General features: G+C 43.2%; 1 protein-coding gene across 2 annotated transcripts in view; it reads right to left on the reverse strand.

The window, feature by feature from the left end:
• The window catches only part of RELN (reelin), an 865,607-nt gene that overhangs the window by 485,307 nt on the left and 361,939 nt on the right, over positions 1 to 18,361 (reverse strand). For both annotated transcript variants that reach the window (XM_073619618.1, XM_073619617.1), the window contains exon 9: positions 9,095 to 9,191. In XM_073619618.1, the coding sequence (XP_073475719.1) occupies positions 9,095 to 9,191 (97 nt within the window). The remainder of the gene's footprint in view (positions 1 to 9,094; positions 9,192 to 18,361) is intronic.

Genomic DNA, 18,361 nt, shown 5'->3' on the forward strand with positions numbered 1-18,361 from the left:
AGGTGCACTGTATCACTTATCAAAAATTATAAACAACTTATAGGTATATATTAGAGTCCAAAACCAAAACACAGTCAAGAATATAAGAAGGGTAGAGGCTTTTGGGAGGATATAAAATATTCAATAGAAGACCATTAAAGCATCAATTGGGATAATTAGCAATGGGGAGAGGGGGAGGGAGAATGAACAAAGACACCGTTATGCTAATATAAATATAAATTAGGAGGCGGTGGTTGGCATAGGAGACCCATATTCCGATAGATCCCAAGGTTCCCACACTTTAGTAAATTGCTGAATGGAATCATGTACAGATGCCGTTAGGGACTCCATCCTCCGTATCTCAGCCACTAGTTGCAGAAATCTAGACCATAGAGGAGGTGTACTGGACAGCCAGCATAGTGGAATAAGCCTTTTGGCAGCTAGCAAAATGTAAGAGATTAACAGAGTATTGGTAACTGTAAGCGCAAACACACAAGTCCATATATAACAGGAGATATAAAGGGCTGAGCAACTTAGTCCATAGGGGACAGGCTGGAAGTTCAAGGGTTAAGTGGTAACCGGTAATGTAATGGTTACAGTAGGCTGGTAGGCTAGGCGGCTGCTGTCCTCAGAGAGCTGGCTCTGTGATGGATGAGAGAGGGGTAGAGAAGGAAGAGCCACCTGAGAGTAGTATTAACAAATGATGTTTAATGACACCAGGTAAAAACACACTTACAGGATAAAAACATATAAAAGGCTCATCTGTATAGGTATGTGGTCCTCGGTGTTCCCTCTGATCCTGTGGTGGTGTTGCTGCAGGGATGCTGGGCTGCAGAAGGTGGATTACCAGCCGGGAGCTCCTTCTGTGGCCATCAGCGCCACGTGGAGCGTGCATGACGTCACAGGTCGTCCGTCTGCTTCTAGGTTCGGTATCCAGGAGAGGGATCGTCCAGGGAGGAGGGCTAGCAGTGAGGTTGAGAGAAGGCTACGGGCTCGGAGCCACTGCTCCTTCAATAGGCCTATCTCCCTCTTAGGGAGAAAACCACGAGCTCGCAATGCGATGAGCCCTACCTTCCCATATGAATTTTAAAAAACTCCTCTGAAGTGCTTTTAGCTGAGAAGAAAGCAGGGCAACCGGTAGTGTTTCAAAGTGGTAAAGAAATCAAGGTAAAATAGACATTTTAAGGACATTGATCCTACCTAATAGGGACAAAGGATCTTTCGTCCAGGTTGACAAGGATTTGTTAATATCTAGAATCAGGGGAAAATTAGCAGAATAGAGGGATGAGTAGGAGGGGGTAAGAAGGACACCTAAATATTTGAGAGAGGCATTGCACCATTTATAGGGGTATGAGTCTTTGAGCTGAGACAGTTGAGATGATGTAATGTGTATGGGGAGGGCTTTAGTTTTGGAAGTATTAACTTTATAACCAGATATGGCACTAAAGGAAGCCAATAGTTTATGTAATGAGGGGAGATAAATTAATGGGTTGGTAATGGTAAGCAGGATGTCATCTGCAAAAAGTGACAATTTATATTCCCCCTGCTGCATCACTACTCCCCGAATATCCGGATGAGAGCGGATGGACTCGGCTAGTGGTTCTAAACATAAAAGAAAAGTAATGGTGATGGGGGCACCCCTGCCGAGTTCTGTTTGTCATGGGAAAACAGGGCGATAAGAAGGATGACATCCGCACTTGAGCTGTAACAGTCGTATAAAGAGCCTCCATAGCTTTTAAGAAAGGACCACTAAAACCATACTTTTTTAAGGTGGCAAACATATGAGGCCAACTCAGCCTGTCGAAGGCCTTCTGTGCATCCAAACTTAGAATCAGTGCTGAGCGAGACGACCTGTCCAGGAGATCTATCAGATCTATCGTACGCCGGGTGTTATCCCCCGCATGTCTGCCAGGGACAAAGCCCACTTGGTCACTATGTATCAGTTTGGGGATAAACCTGGATAACCGGGATGCAAGTATTTTAGTAAATTTTTTTTATAGTCTGAATTTAGAAGGGCTATGGGTCTATAACTATCCGGAATAGAGGAGTCCTTACCAGGCTTTGGAATAACTGAGATATAAGAGTGAGAAAAGTGTGGAAGTGGGGAAGTGCCTTTAAGTAGAGAATCATACAAAGATAACATGTGCGGGGATAAAATATCAAAGAAGGCTTTGTAGTAAGAGTATGGTAAGTCATCAGGACCGGGTGATTTATGCAGTGGGAGAGTCTTAATTATGGACAGAAGTTCCTCAGTTCCTCAGATCTAAATCTGCTACAGATAATTTCGGAAGTTTTATGTTAGAAAAAAAAAAGACTTTTCCTGGATGAAATTGAAGTGATTCTCCGAAGTCAGACAGTTATAGAGTTCACTGTAAAATGCGCCAAACATTTTGGACATCTCGTGAGGGCAGTGTGCTCTAGACCCATCTGCCTGTTGGAGAAAGTCAGGAAACGAACTGAATGGTCGTGGGCATAGTTTATTGACTAACATTCTATGGGGTTTATTAGAGTATTCATAACATTTCTGCTTCATCCAGAGTAAGGATCTGTGTGATTTAATTTGTTCCCTGAGGGAGGTGACTTTACGTAATTTCTCCACCGTGGGAGCCTCCTCTCCGCAGCTATCAGAGCGGATGTCAAGGACTGTAAAAGTCCAGCTCTATCTCTCCTCAATCGAGAACTTTCAGCTATGCATGCACCACGAAATACAGCCTTGTGTGCCTCCCACAGAGTAGAAACCCCCGACACCGACCCAGTGTTGAGCTGAAAATAGTCTACCAAACTTTTTGTTAAAATAGAATGGGATACCTCGGACTGTAAGAGGTGATCATTAAGACGCCAATGACAGGATTTCTTGTAGACCTGAGAAAGCATTAGATCCAGGATGATGGGTGCATGATCCGACCATGTAATAGGGGATATGTCTGACTCGACCACGTAGGAGAGGAGTGGGGCTGAGATGAAAAAGTGGTCGAGGCGTGAGTACATTTTATGAGCTGGGGAACAGAACGTGAACTGTTTAGCAGAGGGATGTTTGATCCTCCATGAGTCGAATAGTCGGCGGGACCTAATACATTTACGAAAAGCATTAGCTTGGGACGAGATTTTTTTGGATGGTACAGTACTAAAGAGGGTCTGTCTATCTCTAGAGGGTGACATAACCAAATTGAAGTCCCCACCAACGATTATAAAAGGTTGTGTGCAGTATTGAGGGGTATCAAAAAGTTTGTTTAGGAACTCAATCTGGCCCATATTAGGGGCATAGAGATTAACAAGAGTAAAGGAAGCAGACATATATTCACAATTTAAAATAAGAAATCTCCCGTGGGGGTCTGCATGGGAGTTTTTGACCTTAACAGGGCACGACTTCCTAATCAGAATTGCCACTCCCGCCTTGCCCGTGGAGTCAGAGGCAAGGAAGGAGGTGGGGAAAAACTTTTAGGCAAAATTAAATGAACCTCCTGCCCGGAAGTGAGTTTCCTGGATCATTATCACGTCTGCACCTGAGGCTCTGAAGTCCTTCAGAGCCATCCAGTGTTTACTAATAAAACCTAGGCCCTTCACATTATACGACATAATCTTCAGGGCCATGACTGTATTCTATTCAGATAGGCTTGTGTACAGATAGTATGGGAGAGGAGCAATACAATATCGACAATAAAGGAATATGTATAATTCTGGTTGTGAATGGTATCATTAGCAGTAACTCCTCGGGATGTGAGTGTTACCAAATGAACTCTGTAGTTAAGACTCTTTGAAGCAAAGAAACAGAAACATTGTGGTTGCAACCTATAAGGCTGATCTATAAACATGGACATATGAAGGAAAAAAAAAAAAAAAAAACAACAAGCAAAACAGAAAAAAGAAACAAAATACTTAAATTTTCGCAAGCCTCAGATGTTACTCCATCTCAGGGAGCCCTGGATTTAATCCAAGGCTTGGTAGGGGCATGTATGGACTTCCATCAGGAGACTCTGGATAGGAAAAAAGGGGAAGGGGCCAGCTGCTCACCTTATGAACTTAGTAACATGTAAAATAGAACTGACCATAGGAAACCTGTTCACAATAAAAATGAAAAGTCAGCTGAAGAACAGGAGCAGTCGTTGCCTAAGGTGCAAAAGCCTTTAAAGAAAGTACCTCATGGGGTGGTAAAAAAAAAAAATTCTACCCCGAACAAGAAACAGGGTAGATACAAAACTTTATGAAACCAGAGCAGTGAAGCTTCGTTTCATCTGTAACAAGAAGAAACGGAAGGCAAGGAGTAAAAAAGGGTCCAAAAGAAGAACAGTACAGAAGATTCAAAGTGGTTGTTTGGAGGAGCGTGGACGCTGGGGTGTAGAGAGGTGCTTCTTGGATTTACCCCGAATGGGTGTCCAGATGCGACTAGGAGTATTTGGTGGTAGACGGACCTGGGTGGCAGGAGGGATCAAATCTTCTTCCGGAAGAGGAGGCAGGCCGAGGTTTCTCAGGAAGGCCTCGCCTTCTTGTAAGTCATGTAGGGTGTACTGGGTACCTTCCTTTGACATGGCAAGGCGAAAGGGAAAACCCCAGTGGTATGGAATTTTATGATGTTGCAGATAGGAGGTGATTGGACACAGCTTCCTTCGTTTAGCAAGAGTGATGGGAGAGAGGTCGCTAAAAATCTGCAGTTTCACACCCTTGTACATAATTTGGGATTTATTACGTGTGGCCAAGGTCAGCGCCTCTTCGCTTTTAAAAAAGTGAAACTTCACTATAACATCCCTGGGCCTAGCTCCAGCTGGAGGTTTTGGGCCCAAGGACCGATGTGCCCTGTCCAGGCGCCAGTCTATGTCCACCACTGTAGGGGCCAGGGTGTTAAAAAGACCCAAGAGATATGTACGTAGGTCAGGGTCTCCTACCGTTTCCGGAAATCCTCTGAATCGCAGATTTTGTCTCCTCTCTCTGTTCTCTAAGTCCTCTTGTTGTAATTGTAACTGAGAAACCGAGAGACACAGATTGTGATTTTCTTCCTCCATAGCCTGAACATAGTCCACCATCTCATCGAATTTATTTTCGAGAGTATCTGTACGTTCCCCAATTTGGTTTATTTGCCCTCTCAGTTCGTTTGCCAATTTGCTTACCTCTGCCGAGGCGTTAAACATGATTTGTTGAAGCAAAAGCTGTAGTTTAGCGTCCAGAATATCAGGGGTGAGATACTTATGTGGGGATGATGGGTTGAGAGCTTGACTTTGGGTATTAGCTGGTTGAGGGTTCTCTGCATCTTCCATAACTAGGGATGGATCCATCGTGGAGAATGGGTTCGCGGAGGAATTCAAGGTTGTGGGTTGTGGCCTAGTAACAATGCGTTCCATATTTGTTTCCTCACGTGACCCAAACTGTGGCTTATAGTAACGCTGCTGCTGGCCAACTTTGTCCATGAGGTGCTTGGGAAGTGTAATGTTCAGGCAGGCTTACCTCCGGGGCTAAACATAGCTAATATAACATTTCGGAGGTCTCGGAGAGCAGACAAGGGTCCAGGAGTCACTTAGAAAACAGCTGACATAATAGGGCGAAGGACTGTTAAGCTTGGCGGGGCCGATGATCAGCAGCCCTGTGGACCCCTATAGTACTTGTGAGGGGGTGATTATTAGGGCAGGTGGTCCCCAAAAAGCTTCGTGGAAAAATGGCCAGCTGAATGTCAGGAGGGAGATAAATGTGCCTGGGAGTCCTTGGAGTACCAAGATGGCCGCCATCCTCCAGGTGTAGGCCGAAGCCGCGTACTTTCCTGGGGAGCAGCCGCCGAACCAGTGAGATCCGCTCCGCCGAGGCCCAAAACCTCCAACCGAGGACGGGCAGCGCTTCACAGGAGGACGGACACCTCTGGGGGTGTCGACTGTGGGGAGATGCTACTTACTGTGGCCCGGGAGGAGATCCGAGGTCGAGACCGGAGGCCTCCACAGAACAGCCGGCCGTGATGCAGAGGAAGTCTGCAAAGGGAAGTCTCTCACACCTTCCTCCGGCTGGAACACTTCCCAAAGTCTTCCAGAGGCGGACTGTCCCACTATTGAGGCCGAGGTATGCGTTCTGTCTGCAGATGGCGATCGTAGGGTGTAGAAATCGCAGTGCGGACTGTAGGCCCCAAGATGGCGGGGGCCACCGGGCTGTAAAGTCGGCCACAGATCCGGGACCAGTCAGCCACAAACAGCAATAGTCCCCTGGACCAAGGCAGGAGCAGTCCAAATACCAGGGAAGGCGATCTAGGGCTTCACCAGGGCAAGGTGAGCAGTGGATGGTGGCAGATTAGAGCTGGGTATGGAGAGCTCAGTAGCTGTACGTCTTCCCAGCTTCACGTCCAGGACACGCCCCCTAGCTTCCAATTTCTGATGTATTTATTTTTACAAAATTCAACTTTAAATGGACAGTTTTATCAAAGAAGCAGTGGGGTTTGCCACAAAAACGTTGTTTAATAGATGTTTGAACATCTGCGCAACCAACGATAAAGACTTTTTTCATATTTATGCACACATTATAACCATTTTCTTCAAGTAGAACTATGGTGTTCCATAAAAAAAAATGTTCTGCAGCACCAGATTGTAAGTTCATCTGCTCTTACCGTTTTTCCTTAGTCTTGCTGAAAAATCTCACAAATACCTGTTGATCCTGCCAGTGATTTACACCTTATGCAGCTTCCTGTAATGGCTGGACATCACTACTGCACTGCTACTAAATTCAAAGCAGCCTAATGCCCCGTACACATGGTCGGATTTTCCAACAAAAAATGTTCGATGGGAGCTTGTTGTCGGAAATTCCGACCGTGTGTAGGTTCCATCGGACATTTTCCATCGGAATTTCCGTCACACAAAATTTGAGATTTGGATCGTAAATTCCGATCGTGTGTACACAATTCCGACGCACAAAGTTCCATGCATGCTGGGAATCAAGCAGAAGAGCCGCACTGGCTATTGAACTTAATTTTTCTCAGCTCGTCGTACGTCACCGCGTTCTTGACGTTCGGAAATTCCGACAAGATTTATGTGACCGCGTATATGCAAGACAAGTTTGAGCCAACATCCGTCGGAAAAAAAACATGGATTTTGTTGACGGAATGTGCGATCATGTGTACGCGGCATTAGACCTCATGTAGGGTTTGGCTGCTTGCACTACTGTAGGACAAGAATATGTTTGGAGGTTTTTGAAATGAGGATTTGGCTGACTTGATCATGCTTGATTAGCTGGACAGCTCTAAAACTAGAAGTGACAAAATCATTGTTGCTTCTGGGTTCATTTATCACAGAGGAGATGGGGGAACAGATGTTCTTCTATGTCTTCTGCATGAACCTGTTTTGGCTGCTTACCACAGTCTTGGGCTCCCTGGTGAAAGGGGAGAGCCCAGAATCACCATGAGTGGCAGCTCTTCACAGCACTGTAAAAATGTCTGGCTGAAAGAAACTATCCCAAATCATGGCTGCAGCTGTGATCTTGCAATAACCACTTGCTGACAGGAGGTATATTTACATACAGCGGGTAAAATGAGTATTGAACACATCACCATTTCCCATTTTTCTAGGTAAATATATTTCTAAAGGTGCTATTGACATTAAATGTTCACCACATGTCAGTAACAAACCATGCAATCCATACATACAAAGAAACCAAAACAAATAAGTTCAAAAATGAAGTTATGTGTAATAATAAAGTATTAAACAGGCTAACTGAAATTTATTTACTACTTCATACAAAATTCTTTGTTGGTAATGACAGCTTCAAGACGCCTTAATTTCTGAACGTATTTGTTTTGGTTTATTCGTATGTATGGATTGCATGGGTTGTTACTGACATGTGGTGAAAATTTCATGTCAATAGCACTTTTAGAAATATATTTACCTAGGAAAAATGGTGACGTGTTCAAAATTTATTTTACCTGCTGTATATTGGTCAGCAAGTGGTTATAGTAAGAACATCGAAACACAACAAAAAGTGATCTGTTAAGCATAAAATATGTTTATACTATAGGGACAACTTTTCCTGCATTTAGAAAAGCTAAACGCAGGATTGCCATTGTGACTGAGGCGAGTATTTATTCTCTACATAAATGAGGAGTGCATTGCTATAGCCCATGTAACAGGATAACTGATGTCCATTTACATATATTGTATATATGACTTTGCCCATGTGCATGAATTCTTGCTATATCATTGTAGCAAGTTACCAATCTGCAGTGATTCTCAGTATAGATATCTATTCACAATGTAGACAGCAAAAGCAGATTTTATCAGCTTTTGCTATATGACGTGCTCACTTTTTCAATAAAAAAAAATGCTGTGAAAAAAGCAGTAAAAGAGCAGTGGAAATATTGAATAATCAGTGAAACTACTGGAACACCCCCCCCCCCCCAATTACAAAAAAAAAAATGTGTATTTTTGGAGCAGTATTAAGGTATTTTTTACACAATCATTAGCTAAAATACAATCAAACTTTACTTATTTATTACAAGGTTTTTATATAAAGCAGTGTTTTACGTGTATTGTACATTCAGACCAAAAAAGTTTGGATTATACAACAAACAAACTAACAGTATATGGGATTTTTTTTGATACATAGTTGCGGTTTTTACACATCATTAACGATTTACTATCTTAAATGTTTTTTGCACATTAATGCACAATGGTTTGATAACCACAGTTTTTATACACAGCATCATTTGGCACTTGTCACTTTATATTTATTAATTAGTGCATTTATATATGTTATATAATGGTGATGATTTAAAATTTGTGTTACTGCTTGCACATATAGTAGCAAATTCCCTTTATCACTAAATAAGAATTTTTCACTAATATAGGGATATATTGATTTTTGGGAGTTTCATATTATAACAATTTTTTCACTTCTAAGAAGCAATTATATTACACACTAGAGCACTTGTTTATTTTACAGCCACACCCTTTGTTCCAACACAGCGCCACTCCCTATACTTTGATTTTCAGTTTTCTGGATTATACAGATGTTGCTTTGACCAATGAGTGCAGGGCAAGAAGTAACTATCATACAGCATCATTTAACACCATTCATTACAGCATAATTTATGAAATATTTATAATTCATCATCAACATGTAGAAATCAGAGAGAAATTACAGATATCCATGAACACACCTGATTCTCTCAAGGGGAATCCAGCTGGTAGCATTGCTCTTGGTATAAGACACCACAATTCCAGGATCTGAGTAGCTGAATCGACATAAGCCTGACCCTGTAAGTTATAACCATATTAACAAAATGTTATACAGTGACAAAAGCATTTATTATACCTTAACAGCTCCAAATGGCATGTGACCCTTACACACCACACTCATTTTTCCATATGTTAAATTACTAAATCAATAATGAAATGACATTAGAGCAGTTGCGGAAAGTAAGCAGCAGATTTATCCATGCTTTAGATGCCAGAATTGATATAAAAGTGATAAATCACAGATGAGAAGTGTAATGTATTGTAGATTTCCCAAGGGAGCAATATGAATTATGTGCATTCCGTAAAGACATATATGCTACTGGCATAAGACCCAAATGTTGCTGATGCAATCATCGATAAACTGCACCTTCAAATATTAAAGCTTAACATATGTACAAAAATATAGAATTAAGACACTTGACACTTTGAAATCAAGTATATTGGAATACAACAATAACAGCACATACATGTAATGTCTCAACTTCATAGTGTTCTAACAAATTGTTTGCTGTCTACTAAGTCACAAGGGTTTTTGTCAAGATGTCGCTTGGTTATAACCTAATGCTGACATACTGTATTAGAACAAATTTATAAAGGGCAGATGCTTACACAACACTACAGCAAACAGCACACTAGATCAGTTTCAAGGAAGGAAATATAGAACATAATTCAAGCAGTAGTTGATTGTTTATAACAAGTAGTGGTGATAAAGAGAACCCAAAATATGAAACCAGTTCATCATACTATACAATCAATCAAATTAAGCAAACTGAATGTATGCCAATAGTTAGTATTGCTCGTCACCTCTATATAAGTGTATATGTGTGTGTGCAGTATGTGTGTATATATATATATATATATATATATATATATATATATATATATATATATATATATATATATATATATATATATTTATTTATTTATTTATAATCCTGCATCTGCTTTCACTGTCTTGGTTACACTGACCAAACATCTGCTACCCATCCTCATGCTATACACCCCACTAGGGTTCAAAATTTTAATCATATTCATTTATTTTACTTAGAGGAGTCACATTCAGAACCAATCATCCTCATCCTTAGTTTGTCAAATACATTCATACAGCATGAGAGATGAAACGAAACATGATTGTATACACTAGAATGAATAGACACATAATGAGAGGAAGATTAAGACATCTCCTGCTACTTTAATCAGAAAAATTCTGCATCACTGCAAAATCACCATTAGTTCTGTCAAGCAAAGTGTCCTTTTAGGTTTATTTAGCCTTTATAACTATCACACATAGATCACAGAAAAAAAGAACAGAAGTGTTTAGCATGCATTTTGAGACTATACTTTTAAAAAAAATATATTTCTATTAAACTTTTATTGCACATGCAAGGCACATGTTAATAAGAAAAAAATAAAGTGCAGGGTCCTATTATGCATTAGCGAGGTCTAATGAATAAAATTCAAGTTGGCTTCTTGCATGCAGTTATGAAGCAACAGTATCCTTACTTAACAGAGCTTGATATCATGAAGTATCGAGCTGGCAAGCTGCTTTAATTAGTAACAGTTAAATTTTCAATACGGTTAAAACTATTGCATAATGTACAAACTTTCAAAAACATTGGGAGCATTGAGTTTAGAAAAGAAAATGCTATGGCTGTTAATGTAAGAAAGGGAAAACATTCCTTCATGATTCCAAAAAAGTTGGTCAGGTAGATCACTTGAAATGAGGATTCCTTGTTTTTTGCACCAATGTCAACCCTGGAAATTACATCTGCTAATTATAATTATATAGAGTAGTTGCTGTAAAAAAAAAAAATGCAGTCATTTTTAAATTTAGCTAGGAATTAGAAAAAATTAATTAAATCCACACCTTGAAGCTGAACTTCAGTCAGATATTTAATTAATTTGAGCAGTATATCTACAGCCAAACCTTTTTAATAGATTTTAGTAAAGAAAAGTTAAAACTTGTCTGAGATTAACCTTTTCTTCATGTCACATAGACACAACAGGAAGTGAAATAAAATCTCTCAACAGTGAAGAAGATCCCCAGTTATCCACAAAATAACTAACTATGGAAAGATTTCCTCTGTTTTTGTTCTGGTGACAACTCAACTCATATCCCTTACTTGGAGACAGTGGAAAAAGGTAGTGAAAAGGGTAGGGTGAATCCTACCAGCGGGGAGAAAAATTTTGCCTTTAGAGTGCACTTACAATGGCAGTTTTAACTGAGCCTGGGCACAGTTCAAACCCGGTTTGTTTGGGTAGTGTGAGTGCTTCAACTGTGTTTGGGAATGGTTAAGTGTACTAAATCTGGGACCTCTTGGAAAAGGTGATTTGCAGAAGTCATAAAGCAAGTATGCCTGGTAACATTTGTTTATAGCCCAGTGTGCAGACCAGTGGGGGAGTGGGGAAGAGGGACGGTCTAACTCGGACATGGTTCAGTTCAACTGTGCCCAGTGTACGTGCCCCTGATACACTTTTATTACATATAATAAAATGTATTTGTAAATACAGCTAATTTAAATACTAGAATGTAACTTGGTTTAGCCTCCTGTAACTCCCAACACAACAGCACTCAGACTGGGAGGGGCAGCACTTGGAACCAATTATATGTGCTGACAACAAACATGTTGGCAGGGGAGGAGAGCAGAGTAATGGCTCATCAGACTCCTCTCTCCCCTGATTGGCTAACTGACTGATTGACAGCCACGGGAGCCAGTGGCACCGCTGCTGTGTCTCAGCCAATCAGGAAGAGAGTGCTGGACAGCTAAGACACTGGTGGACATCGCTGGAAAGAGATGGGGCTCAGGTAAGTAATTGGGGGTGCTGGGGAGGCTGCCACACACAGAAGGTTTCTTATCTTAATGCATAGAATGCATTAAGATAAAAAAACCTTCTGCCTTTACAACTCCTTTCACATTGTGGGCCCATAGCCAAAACTGGAAGTCAGAGGAAATCCCTGCAAATTAAGGAAATCTCTTGAGGCCACCCAGGTCAGAATAACTAGTGCCCCCTTAGGATGATTTTCCCTCTATTACTTTTCTGGGGACAACCCAAAATTTGGGTTTTTCTTTTACTTTTACTTTTGATAATAACAGTAAACAGGACAAATATTTAGGGTGAATCTCCTAAATGGGGAACAGACAGCAAAAATTACCTAATTCTATTTCTATACTTTAACTGCAGCAGAAAGAAGGCAGATCATCAGGCTGGCTATACTGTCTGCAAGGATGGGTAAATCTCAGGTCTGGAGACAGCTTTGTGTTTCTGCTGTTCAGCTTTAATTACTTAGTATCTATAGTAACATCTTCACATAATGGATTGCACTGTTAAAAAGTTGCCTCTGTAAGGTACGTGGTTCCGAGAGTATATTATTCAAATGTACCCTTTGATTTTTATTACTAATTAGTTACTTATACTGTTAATTTTGGTAGTTCTAAAAGATGAAACAGGTAAAGGCATATTGTGGTGATAGTTTCTAGCAATCTGTTCTGGAAACAGACAGGGAGACATATGGTCCTGTACGGATTACAGCAGAAATGTCTACAGTGATAGTAATGCTGTACCCTGCAATAGCTCATGGCTCCTACCAATTCTTAACCACTTGCTGCCCGCCATATAACAATATGACGTCGGCAAAGTGGTTGCGATATCCTGACCGGATGTCATATGACGTTGCCAGGATATCAAGCCGCTGTGCGCCCCGGGAGCGTGCATCACGGCGATCATTGTTGTGGTGTGTCAGTCTGACACACCGCAACTCCGATCTGGGTAAAGAGTCTCTGACAGAGACTCTTTACCACATGATCAGCCCAGTGGTGTATTTAGGTTTTGTGCTGCCCTAGGCCTGACTAAACTTGGGCACCCCCTAATTTAAATATGACCCACCCCTTCCTGTCAAGGCCACTCCCCTTCCCTTTTAAGACCCGCCCTGTCATCTTCATCTGATGAAGACAGAGGGACGTCGGGGGAGGAGGACAGACAGGGTTGTTGTGGTGGTCAAAAAGGCCTAGAGAATAGCAGGTTAGGCACGGCTCAGTCCGTAGGAACAGTAATGGATAATGGCCAACAGGCCCTCTTACCAGACCCAGCGAAACCGCAACAGTGATCCTGTGGCTCCCTCTCTGGTGGTGCGGGTACAGCGTGGCTCTATCTGGTGGTGCGGGTACAGTGTGGCTCTCTCTCTGGTGGTGCGGGTACAGCGTGGCTCTCTGGTGGTGTGGGTACAGTGTGGCTCTCTCTCTGGTGGTGCAGGTACAGCGTGGCTCTATCTGGTGGTGCGGGTACAGCGTGGCTCCCTCTCTGGTGCGGATACAGCGTGGCTCCCTCTCTGGTGCGGGTACAGCGTGGCTCCCTCTCTGGTGTGGGTACAGCGTGGCTCCCTCTCTGGTGCGGGTACAGCATGGCTCCCTCTCTGGTGCGGGTACAGCGTGGCTTCCTCTCTGGTGCGGGTACAGCGTGGCTCCCTCTCTGGTGCGGGTACAGCATAGCTTTATCTGGTGGTGCAGGTACAGCATGGCTCTCTCTTTGGTGGTGCGGGTACAGTGTGGCTCCCTCTCTGGTTGTGTTGGTACAGCGTGGCTCTATCTGGTGGTGCGGGTACAGCGTGGCTCCCTCTCTGGTGGTGCGGGTACAGCGTGGCTCCCTCTCTGGTGGTGCGGGTACAGCGTGGCTCTATCTGGTGGTGCGGGTACAGCGTGGCTCTATCTGGTGGTGCGGGTACAGCGTGGCTCTATCTGGTGGTGCGGGTACAGCGTGGCTCCCTCTCTGGTGGTGCGGGTACAGCGTGGCTCTATCTGGTGGTGCGGGTACAGCGTGGCTCTCTCTGGTGGTGTGGGTACAGCGTGGCTCCGTCTCTGGTGGTGCGGGTACAGCGTGGCTCCGTCTCTGGTGGTGCGGGTACAGCGTGGCTCCCTCTCTGGTGGTGCGGGTACAGCGTGGCTCCCTCTCTGGTGGTACGGGTACAGCGTGGCTCCCTCTCTGGTGGTGCGGGTACAGCGTGGCTCCCTCTCTGGTGGTGCGGGTACAGCATGGCTCTATCTGGCCTCTCCCAGCACAATCTTTTTTTCTTCCCCTGTAGCACTCTGCTGTTTGCCGGGTTCCAGGTCCCCCCCAGTGCATGTATGTTGGGGGACTGTAGCCTGCTGTCTGTGGACATACTGGGGCCGTCAATCTTCTGGGACTAAGTTTCCCATAATGCCCATCCCCCTCCTGATTGGCTCTCTGCTATGACCAATGGGGAGGGAATCAGAGCGGGCAGAGAGGGGAACACGAGAGCTGCTCTTTTTCTCCTGTTCAACTTCAGCTGACAGGAGAAAGGAGGGGGGCGAGCGGGGGAATTACACAGCCGCTGTGTACAGCTCTCCTCTCCCTGTCACAGCACCGCTGCCTAAGTTAACATCGCTTTGCCGCTGAGAGGGGGGGCGACTGCACCCACTACAACTGCTTCCTAGTGTCACCCGGGTGCAGTCCGCCTGCCCCCCCCCACTCCCATAGCGATGTCATTGGCGGCCCTGCATGCGTGAGTCGGGAGGAGGATGCAGGTGTTTTTTTTTCGTGGGGGGGTTGCCGCCCCCCCCGCAAAGTGCCGCCCTAGGCCTGGGCCTTGTCGGCCTAGGCCTAAATACAGCACTGGATCAGCCGTGTCCAAACACGGCTGATCACAATGTAAACAGGAAGAGCCGTTGATTGGCTTTTCCTCACTCGCGTCTGTCAGACGCGAGTAGAGGAGAGCCGACTGGCTGCTCCTCTGACAGGGGGGGTCTGTGCTGATTGATTATCAGCGCAGCCCCCCCCCCGAGGATGCCCACACTGGACCACCAGGGATGCCACCAGGACCACCAGGGACGCCACCAGGACCACCAGGGACGCCACCAGGACCACCAGGGATGCCCACCACTAGTCACCACCAGATATGCCAATCAGTGCCCACAATGGATGCCAATCAGTGCCCACAATGAATGCCAATCAGTCCCCACAATGGGCATCACTGATTGGCAAGCATTATTGTTTGGCACCGATTGGCATCCATTAATGTACATCAGTGCCACCTCTCAGTGCCCATCCGTGCCACCTATCAGTGCCCATCTGTGCCTCCTATCAGTTCCCATCTGTGCTGCCTATCAGTGCCCATCTGTGCCGCCTTTCAGTGCCCATCAGTGCCACCTATGTGCACCCATCAGTGCCGCATATCAGTGCCACTTATCAGTGCCCATCAGTGCTGCATATTAGTGCCCGTCATCAGTGCCACCTCCTTGTTGCCACCTCATATGTGCCCATCAGTGCTGCCTTATCGTGCCCATCGGTGAATGAGAAAACTTACTTATTTACAAAATTTTATAACAGAAACAAAGAAAACTTTTTTTTTTCAAAATGTTCGATCTTTTTTTATTTTTTTAGCAAAAAATAAAAACTCCAGAGGTGATCAAATACCACCAAAAGAAAGCTATATTTGTGGGAACAAAATGATGAAAATTTAGTTTGAGTACAGTGTAGCATGACCGCGCAATTGTCATTCGAAGTGCGATAGTGCTGAAAGCTGAAAATTGGTCTGGGCAGGAAGGTGTATAAGTGCCCTGTATTGAAGTGGTTAAATTTCACAGACAACATAGTAATATATCAGAACAAATGACTAGGCAATAGGTTAGGCTGTATAACCCTATTTCAACCAGACAGCCAAATCTTAAAGGGCTGTTCTACTTTTGTGGAAAAAAGTATAGCAAATAAAAAAATTAATATAGCATATAAAATTGCTACACGAGCCATATTGTAATTTAATGTTATTAAAAGTTACCTTTCCTTTTTTTAAAATGCAGGGCTGTAATGTTCTGTTAAATTCAATGCAATATGACAACCTGAAGGCATTTAGTACATAGCTGGTGTACAGAACGCCTCCAATAATGTATTCCTGCTTGTGTGAAGAACTCTGCACTAAGATACAAGTGAGGTTTCAAGCAACTTCTGCAACAAAAATGTCATTTTTAGTGAGATACTCCCTAAGGGTTTATCACTTTGAAAAGGATAAGGACGCTGCAACTTTTCTCATCAGAACACTCATGCATCAGCTGATATAAGTGTCTGTTTATGAAACTGTGAACAGCAGTGATCCTGAGGATCACCACTGATCTCAGCTCATAAACGGTTTATGAAACAGAGATGATGAGGGCAGAACATGTTTTCCACCGATTATCTCCGGACACTGAGAAGCTGTCATTGTCTGACACAGAAACAGCCATCTATGTCTAGTCTATGAAGCTGCGATCTCAGCACTTCACTGGTGATCTGTGTCATAATTCACACTCCCCGATTCACCAGCTCAAAGGTGGTGAATCAGGGAGTGAAGAGAGAATCCCAGTGGAACTGAGGAGGAAGAAGGAGGATTATTAACTTCCTTCTACGTCAATCGGACCCCCCAAGACAGTAACCATGTCTACTGGCTATCATACAGTATCTCACAAATGTGAGTACACCCCTCACATTTTTGTAAATATTTTATTCTATCTTTTCATGTGACAACACTGAAGAAATGACACTTTGCTACAATGTAAAGTAGTGAGTGTACAGCTTGTATAACAGTGTAAATTTGCTGTCCCCTCAAAATAACTCAACACAGCCATTAATGTCTAAACCTCTGGCAACAAAAGTGAACAAAATTGTCAAAATGCCGGAGAATGGAGCAGTGGATATTTTCCACAGCTTCATAAACGGACACCTAAATTAACTAGTAACTCACATTCGGAATCACTGTGCACAGGGCATAGTCTAACAAAGCACTACTCCTTCAGATCATAATTGAGTAGGAATTTGCAACAAAGTTTGGTAAAATCCTTGCAATGTACATTGATCACTCAGAAGGGAATGATTTATTCTGAACAAAAGTACAGTTATTCTTTAATGGATGTTATGTGTCAGCTACACTTGTAAAAGCAGGAACTGAGACTGCAGGCAATAACAATGAGCATGAAAAATATTTATTGTTAATTCTAAATGCAAATATAGACAGACATTTAAAACAGAGCAGTTAACTTCAGTGAACGGTGTATTCTTAATTAAAAACTGGTTAAAACATCTATTTACATTATATGAGACAGAGAGAGACAGTCAAATCTATGTGTTATGACACTAAATTAACAGTTCTTAATTACTATTCACATTTATTTGGGAGGTAGCCTTATATACTGACTTAACCAATATGCAGTATATATGTATGTATTACAAGGTATCTATCTCAGATTAATAGGTATATAAATGGCTAAACATTATCTGAGAATAATAATTCCTAATAGTTTATGGATCAAACAGCTTTAGTTAAATAGTCGCATTTACTCTCTAGCACTTAAGCGCTAACTTAAAGCTGACCTTCAGTAATTTTTCAACTTTCCAACTATTAAATATTCTGCCCTTGTTGTTTTAACTTTGGATAGTAACATTTTTTTTCCTCCAGTAAATACCCTAAACTAGCCCACTTGCTGTTTCTTGACTGGTCATTAGCCTAGGCCAGGGGTAGGCAACCTCAGCACACCAGCTGTGGTGAAACTACAAACCCTATCATGCCTCTCCCTCTAGGAGTCATGCCTGTGATTGTCAGGGTCTTGCAATGTCTCATGGGACTTGTAGTTTGAAAACAGCTGGAGGGCCAAGGTTGCCTACCCCTGGCCTAGGCTTATGATATCATGCACAGCTCTCTCTCACTCTCGCGAGAATTTGCCAGGTAGGGAGTGGGGATGAAACATAAGAGGGCCAATGAGAGCTGCAGGGCTGCAGAGCTATATGTGTGCTTCTGTGTAAATCCAGGAAGTGAACAGGAAGCAGCTTCAGCTGCCCACAGTTAAAATGCTTGCAGTCAGACTCAGTGGAGGGAGATTTCTGCAGCATATTTGGCAAGTACAGAATCACAGTATATATAAAATAATATGCAAAGTGGTTGGAGGGAAGCTTTGGAATGGCAAAGATGTTTTTTATTACAAATTATGTGAGCAGACTGCAGTTTTTCTTTAAAGCCTGGTAGACACAGTCCGAATATCAGCTGGTATTGGCTGGTTTAACAGAAACCATCCGACATTCGGCCCGTAAGTAAACCAGCCTGTCCAACAGAATCTGGCCGAACGGCCATCTTCTGTCGGATGGGCAAGCTGGAAAACCAACATCCAATCGAAATCCAATCAATGCTGGCAATGGCTGTGAGCGCTGGC

The sequence above is a fragment of the Aquarana catesbeiana genome, linkage group LG03 (genome assembly GCF_042186555.1).
Source record: "Aquarana catesbeiana isolate 2022-GZ linkage group LG03, ASM4218655v1, whole genome shotgun sequence".
NCBI lineage: Eukaryota > Metazoa > Chordata > Amphibia > Anura > Ranidae > Aquarana > Aquarana catesbeiana.